The 12,481-nt window shown below is 37.6% G+C and overlaps 1 protein-coding gene across 3 annotated transcripts; it reads right to left on the bottom strand.

Moving 5' to 3' along the window:
* Positions 1 to 3,082: 3,082 nt before the first annotated feature.
* kcnv1 (potassium voltage-gated channel modifier subfamily V member 1) lies at positions 3,083 to 12,269 on the bottom strand. Of its 3 annotated transcripts, XM_079894324.1 has the most exons (5): positions 12,016 to 12,269; positions 10,720 to 10,756; positions 9,060 to 10,028; positions 4,242 to 4,468; positions 3,083 to 4,136 (listed from the first exon to the last, which is right to left on the bottom strand). In XM_079894324.1, the coding sequence occupies exons 2-5, from the start codon at positions 10,736 to 10,738 to the stop codon at positions 3,957 to 3,959; spliced, it is 1,395 nt and encodes a 464-aa protein (XP_079750450.1). In that variant the 5' UTR covers positions 10,739 to 10,756; positions 12,016 to 12,269; the 3' UTR covers positions 3,083 to 3,956. The 3 variants fall into 3 exon arrangements, with proteins under 3 accessions (XP_079750450.1, XP_079750448.1, XP_079750449.1); XM_079894322.1 differs by having other exon boundaries at positions 3,083 to 4,468; XM_079894323.1 differs by lacking the exon at positions 10,720 to 10,756 and having other exon boundaries at positions 3,083 to 4,468.
* Positions 12,270 to 12,481: the final 212 nt, after the last annotated feature.

The raw sequence follows: 12,481 nt of genomic DNA, 5'->3' as shown, positions 1-12,481 counted from the left end.
ACAGTGCACTCTAATTACACACGGGGCCCTTGGACTCGCATCTGGATTTCTGGTGCTAGAAAGACAGGTTGTGGAGGTATCAGTCACCCAGGGAATAGACACAGCCCTCATCTGTAGATCAAACACATTCAAATGCACACTATATATAGCTCAACCAGGGCACGCAGAGTGCTGATGTCCTTTTGAATCAAATCAAGTTGAATTTTATGAATGTAGTTATCACTAGAAGAATGAAATTCTATACTCATATAAAGCACATAAAAAATGCAGATCTTTTATACAGAAACAACAGGTCCAAAATTAGTACTTTATCTGACTCTCATTTAGGATGCAAAGTCGAAGAAAATTTGTACATATTGTACATTTCATTGAAATCTGGACAACCTCTTAAAAGGAGAGATTGATGTTTCTTAAATCTTTTTTGCAGGCCTTGCTGTTTTCCAGCTGAAAACAATCCACTAAAGACAGTAACAGGACAACAGTTGTTTCACTATTAAATCTTGCACTAACCATAATAGTTGTCAAAATCTCTTATTTTTAGATGCATTTACATGGTTACAGTATTTTAATCTTCCTTAAAGGGGGGGTACAATGGTGTTTCATGTATTCAGAGTTGTTTACAGTGTTAAAGAGATGGATTCTCATGCTAAACATGGGCAAAGTTTAAAAAAAATATTTTGGACGAATAACGGAGAATTTCTGTGCCGAAAATCTTACTTCCGGGTTGGTACAAGTTTCGGCTGGTTTTTTTTCGACCGTGGATCTAATGACGTAGACCAGAGTGGAACTCCTTATATGAGCATTTCTCTCGGAAAAGCGCGCCCGCGCACACGTCGACCAGAGGAGAGCGAGACCGCGCACATCAACACGCTTCAACAGGAAATCATCGGCAGCCAGCGCTGCATAGGATTTGTTCAAGAATGTCTCCAAAAAAGTGTGTTTTTGGATGTGAGGGAAAGCTTACCGTGTTCAGTTTTCTAAAGAACCCAGTGTTACAGGAACAGTGGATGCAGTTTGTTTTTCCGGGGCAGCAACGGAGTGTAGGAAGTGCGGTTGTGTGTTCTGGTCATTTCAGTGACGAATGTTTTATTAACAAGGCTCAGGTCGACGCTGGATTTGCAAATCGTTTGCTATTAAAACGTGGAGCGGTCCCAGTGATAAAAGACCACATTCATGTAAGTACAACTGGATCAGATTTCTGTCTTTTGCTGGAAATCAAGCACTACCGCTTGACTCTATAGCTCCGCCTCCAGGACTTCGGCTTTTTCCGGAGAGAATCGGAAAGCTGTATTTTTCTATTATAAATATAATAAAACTAAACACTTTTTGGATATATTAAGGATGCACTACTACTCTATAGGTACTCAAGATTAACATGAGATTAGGTGAAACTGTGCATGTTATGTACCCTTTAAGGTGTCTAAATATCTTCAACGCTCAGGGGTTTGAGCCAGTATCCCTTAAATGTCCTGAAAACCATCACTTTCATTGTCTGATATTTGGTAAGAGATTGAGAGGAGGTATTCTTGTTCACTTGGAAAGTTTTCAGAAGGCACAAGAGATGGAAATAGCACAAATCCGACATATCTCCAGGCTGTGGATTTAGCATTCAGCTTGGATTCAGTGGATTTGTTAGGGAAGCAAGCCTGGTCATTTTTTTTCCCACAGACATGGTGGCTTTTCATTGATTTATTAATTTCAACCAAAAAGATTACATCCCCCCCCCCCCTTCACACATTCCTCACATATAAAAGCAATAGGACAGCCAAAAAAATGTATGTATCATTCATTTTTCTAGCACAAACAAAGCAGGATTAGTTACTTGAAAATAAATGAAAGGGGATCTGAATGAAAGCTTATTCCTTCTATTTTCTTACGATAAATTTCACTGAAATGTAGATTTAAGGCTTGTCCGTGTACATGTCGTGTCTTGTCATATAATAACATATTCCTGCAGTGCAAATCATTGTTACTGTCTAGCTGTGCCCAGTGGAGCGACTGATTCTCTCTAAGCTTTTAAGCTCTGAATGTCTAGCTGCAACTGTTACAGAGCAATGTTTCAACTTGAGCAGACCTGTTGGTCTTACAAGGTCATTGTAATCTTCAGGCCATTTGTGATATTTTAAAAGGTTCAACAAGTCACAAGGAAAAGTGTTGCTCTTATGTAAATGTAAACCAAAAAGTACCCAAACGAGAAAATTGAGACAGATTTTATTACATGTATTCAACAATAAATAAGTTGCACAATTATAAACAGACATGTAGCAATTTTGAAAAATGATTTTGATAAGTGTAAATTTGCATTAAAATACTTCTCCTAAAATACTTATCAATGTGGATTAATGTGCTAAAAGTCATTTGTGGGTTGATTGACTTGATTCAGTCAAAACTTGGCTCTGTAATGCTTTTAGAATTGCTATGGTTGTTTTGAGCAGCATAAGCATTGCAACACTGATTCAACCAATGGTGTGGGTTTGGGGCGGGGCTACTGTAACTGTTGTCCAATCAATGGCACAGTTTGGGAAACCTGTTTGAATTAAGTCTTTATTTTTGCAATTCAGTTGTGTGCCAATAGTGGTACAGAAATCACACACATCCCCTTTAAATAAGTCTTATTAAATGTTTGTTTTTGATATTTTTGCCCCCTGAGGTTCATGTGAAAAAAAAAATTTATAATAACAATTTATATATATATTTTTTTACAATTAATAATAACAGTTATAATTTATTTTTTATTAACATTTTCTACCCTTTGTTAAATGGTCTGTTTTTGCTGCTGTTGCCTTGCTGTTGCTGTTGCTGTTGCATTGAGCTCATTGTAAATTATTCATCCCATGTATATATTTCATTTTTAAATTACGTTTATTTTTTGACTTCATAATCTTGAATCAAAATGCCATAACTTGATCTTCCAGCGAAACGTCAGACTCTCTGGTGATTTATGCTGGACGTCGAATCATTACAGCACCTTTAACTGTCACAGAATGGAAAGCACAGGATTGTGGGATATCAAAGGTAGCGAAGGATACATCTATGCTGCCTTTAAAAATCATTCAGATGAAGGTATCTCAGGAGACAGGAAGTGAAGCTAACATCGGGTTCGGACGTGCCTTGATGCCTTCCTACCTTGGAATGCATCCTCCAAAATCAGCATTTATAAGCTTTCGGACAGCCAAGTGGATGCTGCACACTGGTGGTGGTTGAGGAGAGACCCCTGATATGACTGTACAGCGCTTTGGGTGTACAGTAGTACATATGAAAGCGCTATATAAATGTCTCATTCATTCATTCATTTTATTTATACTATGACATACATCCGCGTGAAACAGATTATTATATTAAGACAAAAAAACAATGTACGGCGGGGACTTGATTCTATCCATCACTTGTTGACTGGAAAGAGGCTGATCTTACTGTGAGCTTGCAGTCGATTGTGAGAAAAAGGCGGGGTTTAAAGATGGCGTATGAAAGTTGCGGTTGGTGTGTTAGTGACCAACGTTTTCCTTCCGATGTCATTTCTAGTGAAAATTACTATTTTAGAAATTAATTATTTGCTTAGTTTTCACCAAAGCTCACTCTATTTTGCTGTAGATCATTAAACTATTACGCTGCCTCAGACGTCTATCCGAAATCAGTTTTGTGAGGTACCTTCGTGCTAAGAAATCATTGCCTGATAAGGCAGCGAGGCAGCAAGTCGGCTGCCTAAGTTTTCATACGCAGATATCTGTCGCTATATTACATTGTGACTTTAAAAAATGCCCCATTTGTATGTAAAATGAGCAACATCTGTATTAGATCGTTACAGGATTGCAATTAATTGCAGGTTCATGACATCAGAAACATGAGAAACATTTGAGTCCTTATGATATGATACCTTTAAATGTTTTGTGGTCCTTAAAATACCACAAAATCTGTTTCTCTCTCTCTCTCTCTCCGGGCAGCTTGAAGGCCTACTATTACCACCAGAGATCTGCTGCACTGCTGCGTGTGCTGGCTCGCTCTCGCCCCTGCAACCGCAGCATCTCCAGCACGCTTCTGGCGTAGGCGTCCCGCAGGTTCACCCCTACCGCCGACATATCTGAGGCCGAGTTGCGCGTCAGTCGCTTCAGCGCCTCCCCGTGTCTCAGCGCCGCTTCCTTCATTTTAAGCGTGAAGTAGCAGGCAGAGAAACGTTCGTTGATAATGGCAATAGGCAGCGAAAGGATGAGAATGCCAGATAGGATGCAGATGAAGGCCATCACCTTTCCTAGTGTCGTATCTGGACGGATGTCTCCGTACCCCACTGTGGTCATGGACGTGGTGGCCCACCACCAGGCGCTGGGAACGTTGGTGAAAGTGGTCTCTGGCATGTCGTGTTCGATGGCGTATTCCACTGTGGCGAAGATGGAGATGCCCACAGAAAGGAACAGCATCAGGAGGCCTACTTCCTCGTAGCACTGGGCGATCGTCATGCCCAAAGACTTGAGACCTGATGAGGAACACACAAAGAAGATAAAGTTCCTTAATCTAAAGGCCCGTTAAGACAAATGCTTGTCACGCTTGTCACAGGAAAGAAAGAACTCAAACAATATTTACATGTTTTCAAATAGCCGTTCAGAAAAAAACTAATATTCGTGTCGGTATGAACATATGCATTAAATGGATAGTTCACCCTCTTGTCATTCCAAACCTGTATGCATTTCTTTCTTCTGCTGAACACAAAAGAAGATATTTGGAAGAATGCTGATAACCAAACAGTTTTGGTTCCCCTTCACTTCCATTGTATTTTTTGTTCATACAATGGAAGTCAATGGGAACTGAATAGGTTTCGTTACCAATATTCTTCAAAATATCTTCTTTTGTGCTCCGCAGAAGAAAGTCAGTCAAAAGTGATGTGCACAGGCCTTCAGACTAATATGAATGAATAGAGAATAGATTTATAGATTAATATAAATTGTATTTTAGGGCTCAGTCAAATACATAATATTCTGATTAAATAATCAAATGAATTGCAAATAATTCAATGTAAAAAGTAATTTCAGAAGTCAATAAATTGGTTGTTTTACTTCCATATCGGGTGCATGATTTTCAGGTGCATGTTATTTTTTTTTTGTACTTCTTAATATTTTTCATAATTGAGTGCACTAAATAAATGTGTTAAATTAACAGACCTAATTGTAACATTATCACTGCATGCCAAGAGGATAGGACCTTTTTTTTAACCTTAGAACAATAGCATGAACAAGGAGAGGCCTCTCAATTAATTGGGGAAGGAAAACCATTATGTCACTTTCAGGTAATTTGTGTCATGTCAACTTTCCCCAATGCATTGAACTCTATGTAACAAAGAATTAAGCATGTTATATCATGTTATGTCACTCTTTTTTAACACGATGCTCAAACAATTTCATCTTTGACCCCATTTGCCACTGACCAACTGAAGTGTAGCCAATGATTACTGAACCTCTTGCATGCCAAAACATTACTTCTGTACCTACTAACATATAAGATAATGCTGTTGATAGAATTTGAATCAGTGACCTCATTATTTTATTTCTGGTGTAACATGTTCTACAGAGATCATGAACTTCTCTAAAGTGATAGATGTAAATGTGTCCAACGGATTTCCATATGCAAACAAGTTAAAACTATAAAGGATGGCTAGATATCCTCTCTATAGAAGTACTATTTCATTGTAGATTCAAAAGTCAGTGCCTGTATTTTATGTAGTAATGCTGCTGTTGGTCTAGCTTTCAGAGATCTGTACATTGTGTCAGCTTATATTGGTTAGATCCCACAGCATCAAAACTTCTTTTTAGTATATATATATATAATTGCACATATATATATATGTGTGCATGTATGTATGTATTAGGGGTGTAACGGTACATGTATTTGTCCCGAACATCATGGTTATAAATGACTTATACAGTCAGTCACAAACAATCTACTCTCCAGTCCTGAAGGGGGCGCACTCTGTAATGCAATGCTGTTTGCTAACTGTCACAACAGGAAAAAGAGCAGAAGAAGAAGAGACAATCTACGCACGAACCCAAAACGAGAGTTCAGATGGCACGCAAGAGCTTGCTAGTAGCCTATACGCTGTTTCGATAAATTTTTCACACTATCAACAAACTTCATGGAAAGGAAACCGGGATGGCAGAAAGCTGCATCCTGTTTATTTCCCCTTATTTTACAAAAGCACAATGTTTTGTTTTTATTGTGAGTGTACACAATTTGTGATTTCTTGAAAAAATCATAATATTGAACTTTGTGAATTCGCCATTGTCACTGCATGTTAATGAACTCTCATGCGCAAAGAAAATCACACCATAGGTTACGCACAACACGTTAATCAAACATTAAGTTTGAAAACAGTCGTTTTACCGCGCAGCATTGGTCAATCTATCAATTAGAGTAACAAATCAGAAATTCCTTAATTTTTTTATTTTAAGCGATCAGGAATCTTGGGGGATTGGCAAGAGTGCGCTATGTTTACTGCTTAGTGCTTAATACACTAAAGGAGGCTGTACTGTACCAACTACCTAGGGGGGACTAAATGCCACTAGGTGGAAAATCTGTAATTTGCACTACTGTCTGTTCAAAATAAATGAAAAGAAACCTAGCATTGGAGATTTGTTGATTTTTCCTGTTGTACCAAATTCGTATCGAATCGCGACCCCAAAACCAAGGTAATTATACCGAACCATGACTTCTGTGTACCGTTACACCCATAATATATATATTAAACCTTTGAATTTGCATCTGCCAGTGTGTGATGTGTGAATCTCACCGCAAAGGATCAGTCAAGATAACAGTAATGAAATCATCCAAGATATAGCCTTTAAATATAGGCACCTAAGAACACCTGCTACACTTTCTCACTCCAAAATGGCATGGGCACGGCTTCTTGAGAAATGCTTTATTTATTCTTTTTTTAGCTGCCTTGCTGAATACATTTACAGAAAGAACATCAAGCATCTAAAGTCAACACCTAGCCTACTTATTCTGTGTATCAAAGCATGTCCTTTTATTTTTAGAAGTAGAAACCGTATTTCGTTATTAACACGCTGGCTTTCATGGGCCCTTGACCCACGTCTGAGGTATTAGCGAAGAACTAGGTTTCTATTTTGAGAAAATGAAAATGCACTGGGAAACACTCGAAACCTTGATATTGAATTATTTTTCTATTCATTTCCATGCTGATCTTGACTAATGTGTCACAGTTTGGTCTTAACACTGTTCATTTTTTATGTTTATGGCTATTGGGACCATCTGCCTTGGTTTGGTTTGTGTCTTCTGATCAGATTAGCTATTACTGAGAATAAACACCTTCAGACTGCCAGAGAATGCCGCACACAAGAGAGACCCCATTATTAAAATGTGACGGATATGAAAATAGGCTCTGCCATCGCCTCGGTGGATTATCTGTCAGTGTTTACTTCAGATATTTATCCTGAGAACAGAGCCGACATTGTCTGCTTAGAAATGTGTTAAATCTACAGAATTATGGTGAGACCCTGTAAATAAAAATTCAGTCTGCTATTTAGCCACAAAGTAAAATAAATATTGCTTTCCCTATTTAAAAAAAAAAAAAAACTTTTGGAATTAGTTCCCAACCAAAGGATTTTGAATTTTTCCTTATTTTACATTTCCATATTGCAGTTGATAGGACATGAGAAGCCCCAGTCCCATCAAATTCCCCAACTACCCTCCTTTTTTAGCTCTTGGATCATGTTGTTTGATTTATTCATGACTTTGTGGCTGCATCTTAGAAAGAGATTCTTTCCTTCAAAAAATACAAGATTAAACCCACAAGTCTGTGCTCGGTAACTGATTGTCTGGATCATCCTCTAAGTCTCCATGGGATACTGTCAAAATATGAATGGATGAATAAATTTACTCACTCTCCCCAAAATAGACTGACATCTTCATGAATTATTTCATTCCCCAGGATGAGAGCCCATGAAGAGTCGATAGAGTGTTAAAATGCCCAAATGTTCAGGTGGAATGTGTGTTTGAAAGACAGAAAGTCTAAAAAAAATGCTTCCATTTCTACTTGATTTTATGTTTTCAGTTTTCTTCATCTTCATTAATAAATCAATTCAAAATGTTCAGCACAGGTTTCGACTTTGGCACCACTTAGATTTTTCCATGACCACTTCGATACTTCCATTTAAGGCAGCAGTTAAACTTACGTTTTTAAATGTAAATGATGTTTAATTTTTATTTGCCAACATTTTTTAAGTTGACAGTGTATTTTTTGCTTGCTTTAGCTAACATTCTAGTTTAAATCATGTCATCTAACAACGTATGATGCTTCATGTGACAAGCAGGATAAAGTTTTAGCATTTATTGATGAAAATCTTGCCTTATACTGTATGTGTCAATAAATATATTTATGGTTACATATTTTCAAACTGGTCAGTTAAGTGATTTGAGAGTAGCAATGCCAAACCTGGTGTAGTGCCTGATGCACCATGTTTAAATTCTTTCTGTAAATTACATCAATTTCAGTCTGTTCCTCAAAGTGTGTTTGTATTTTTTTTCTTCACTTAATTACAAGGTGCAATACTTTTCAAAAGTTTGGGGTCAGTAAGATTTGTTTTTTATATAAATCTTTATATAAATACTTTTTTTATTCAGCAAGTATGCATTAAATCCATCAAAAGTGACAGTAAAGACATTTATAATGTTACAAAAAAAATGTATTTCAAATAAAAAAAATTCTATTAATCAAAATAATCCTGAAGAAAAAAATGGTAGAATCTAATAATTCTTGGGCACCAAATTTCTGAAGGATCATGTGACACTGAAGACTGGAATAATGATGCTGAAAATTCAGTTTTGACATCACAGGAATAAATTACATTTTAAAATATTTTAAAATAGAAAAAAGTTATTCTAAATTGTAACAATATTTCACAATATAATGTTTTTACTGTATTTTTGATCAAATAAATGCATCATTGGTGAGCATAAGAGACTTCTTTCAAAACATTAAAAAAGTCGTACAGACCCCAAACCTTTGAACGGGTATTGTATGATTATTATATGAAATGTTTCAATAGGTAAATCACCTGTGGAGTGTCGGCCAAGTTTAAGCATCCTGAGTGACCTCAATAGCCGCAGCACCTGAACAACCCGTCCAACGTTCTCCAGTTCGGTAGACTCTCCATGAAGGTTTTCCACGGCCAGAGTCACATAGAAGGGCAGAATAGCCAGCAGGTCAATGATATTCACCACACTCCTGCTGAACTTACACTTATCTCTGACACACATGAACCTGAGTACCAGCTCACCGGTGAACCAAATAATACAAATGTACTCAAGAACATCTAAGATGATAGGCGCACCAAGTATAGTGAAGTCCAGCGAGATCAAAGCCATGTTCACGATGGACACCACCAAAAAGAACATGGACAGCGTCCCAAACGTCTTGGCCGCCTTGGAGGAGTCCGGCTTCTCCATGAGGTCCCAGATGCGTTGGCGTAAGTCCTGGCACAAAGCTCCGGTGAAGTCCTCCTCCTCATTGTCCATTATCTCATCATCCTTACTAATATCCATCGTCTCTTTCATCTCCTTCCGGCGGTAGTACTTATCCCTGCAGCAACTGTCTATGCGGAGCTCATCGATGCCCCAGTACTCGATCTCCTGAAGGAACGAGATCACGCACAGCTCCTCTCGAACATGTAAGTGACCTGTCTTGTAGAAGTTCATGATGTACTGGAAAGTCTGCCAGTTGCGGTCAAAGAAGAACTCATTCTCCAAGAAATCCGCATCGTCGCACAGGTCTAAAGCAGAGTCTCGATTGGAGAGGGCCAGCTTGCCCAGGCGAGTTTCTGGGTGAGAGGCCAAAAGTTCCTGAGAGAGGATATAGCGGCTACCTCCGACATTTATAATGAAGAAGTCCAGCTGTTTGTCGCTCGGCAGGACGGGCTCGCTGAAGAATACGCTGGAGTCCAAGGACAGCAGCGAAGCGTTGTCCTCGTAGAACTCTGCCGGACTTGATGAATCCGTGATCATTTTGTTCTGGGTGATGTTGAGCCCTGAGAGAGCCAAAAGACGACATTTAAAGTGCATTAATATGACAGACTGAAAAGAGCAGTATCAATAATAATGGGGATTTGGCTGCTGGTAAAATGATAAATGATGACACATATTTGATATTTTCACACGATTAACCTTGGGTGAACAATATGATGATCCATGTTTTACAACTGTTCATATTTTATCATGGTTTAGTAAATATGCTTGAGTAGCCAGGTTTTGAGATTTCACACTGAATAAACCATTGGATAATGTTCTTGTTTTACATTTATTATATTAATACTACACACAACTAGAAATATATCTGGTTATCTCAAAGTATTAGTGCACCCAAAAATGAAAATTCTGTCATACTCTCCATGCAAGTCAATGGGGTCCAATGTTGTTTCGTACAAAAACAGGCGAAACATTTGACAAAATATCTTTTGAGTTCTGCAGAGGAAAGAAAGTTACAGGTTTGGAATGACATGAGGGTGTGTAATGGTGACAGAATTTTCACTTCTGGATGAACTATCCCTTTAAATCTTTGTAAACAGTGTCTCCGCATCACTCCAGTTAATGCTTTTGCAATATCGCTAACATTTTTTTTACTGTTTTCTTCAGATGCTGGAAATTCAGTTTCTGCAATTGTACAAAGCACATGAATAATTAATGAGGAAAGCACTGAGTTAAAAAAACAAAACAACTCACCATTACATTCAAGCAGCATGTTGTTTCACTTTGATGCCTCGAAAGGAAAGTTTCATAATCCACGGTTAAAAGTGGCCTTTACTCTGGGTTTAAACAGTATGGTTAATTGTAGTGTGAAGCCCTAGGTGTGTGTTTTATATAACATACAGTGCTTCATCTTTCCTACATAATGCACTTTAATAGATATAAGAAGACGGTTTGGAAAGTATGTGTATACAGTAGGATATGTGTAATACCAACTTGAAAGCTCTGTGTATTGAATGAGCAAATTCCCTTAATGATTTTTTTCCCCTTCTTTACACCATCACTGGCAGACATCAGACACGGTGGGAGGGAGAAGAAGCCTTTGGCAGTGTCCTACTTCTTCAAAGCTGCATTGAGATTTAAATATTTTAGCTGGCCTGTCTAATTAATTGAACTAGTGTACTATTCTTGTAATCATTAATTCTCTTTGGTAAGCTCTTCTATTGTCATGATGGTCATTTTAAAGCCAGGTTTTTAACAAGATCCAATGGGATAACTGTAAAGAGGTCTGAGCACAATGGAGACTGAGAATACTTTTCAAAAGGGAACGATGCATTTAATTTAATTTTGTTTTTAAATAGTTTTATTTTTCTTTATTAAATTTAAAGCAACCCACTGTAAATAAATAATCCTTGCTACACTGTAAAAAGTGAATGCAGGCAGTGCTGTTTCATCTGATTCATCAGTCACATTAGATTTATATAAAACCAGTCAATGCAGATGTTACCATATGAATTACATTTTAAAATAACTGATTTTAGGTTTATATTTTTTACAGTGTAAACTTAGAATTAAGTGTTTGTCCTGTTTACATCATTAACAACATAAACATTTATGTTGAAAAAAGAAAGAAGGCATTGTCCTCTCTGAGATGAAAATGAAATGGATGTAAGAATGTCCGATTTTTACAATTTTCAGTGGGTAATATAAATAATAGTTTTTGTGGATCTAAAGTAGCTAGTAATAACAACAAATTTATTAAATTAATTTTATCAAATTCAGCTAATATCAATCTCTCAATCTTTAAATGATTTTACTATTTAGGTTTATCTTCTTATTTAGTGTCGGATAGACAGTGAATGCGCTATCTACAATTAGGTTAGGCTACCTGAAGACGAAATAAAATTAGTTTGGAATAAATTAGGCTAAGCTACTCAAATAAGCTTTATTTAAATAAGTCGCAAACAAACAAATGCAACATTTATTATAGACGACTAAAAATACATAACAAAAGAACATTATACTGGAATACCAGTAACTCTGGACACCCACCTTCAGCCTATAAGCCTACACTGAAAGCACGCGCGCCTGTGTGAGGTGAGCTGGATCCATCTGGCTCTTTACTCTGTTCCCACTTCAAAAGATGTTGATCCTCTGTCGATAAACTGAAGAACATCATGCAAACGCCTTGTGATGTTCAAATCCGAAATGTTCACAGTGAAGAACTGATGCAACTCAAGGTTTCACCGGTTCATGAGAGTTCGGAACAGTTCTGACGCGCTCTCGTGCACCTTTCCTTTCCACAAGCGTTTTAACGGAGAGAGTGCGAGCTATCAACCAATCAGGAGACACTTTCAGGCTGCTAGGCAACAAACTCCAGACACTTAATACAAGCAGTAAAAAAAATAAAAAAATAATAATAATAAAAAAAAATTAGACGCGTTGTAATCATCTGGAAAAATCAAAGCCTTCGCGGTCACGAGATCTACACCTGCGTGCGCGCAGCACCTAAAAAGCA

This window comes from Squalius cephalus, assembly GCF_949319135.1.
Source record: "Squalius cephalus genome assembly, chromosome: 15".
Lineage (NCBI taxonomy): Eukaryota > Metazoa > Chordata > Actinopteri > Cypriniformes > Leuciscidae > Squalius > Squalius cephalus.
The sequence above is the reverse complement of the archived record's forward strand: the minus strand, read 5'-3'. Positions and strand labels throughout refer to the sequence as shown.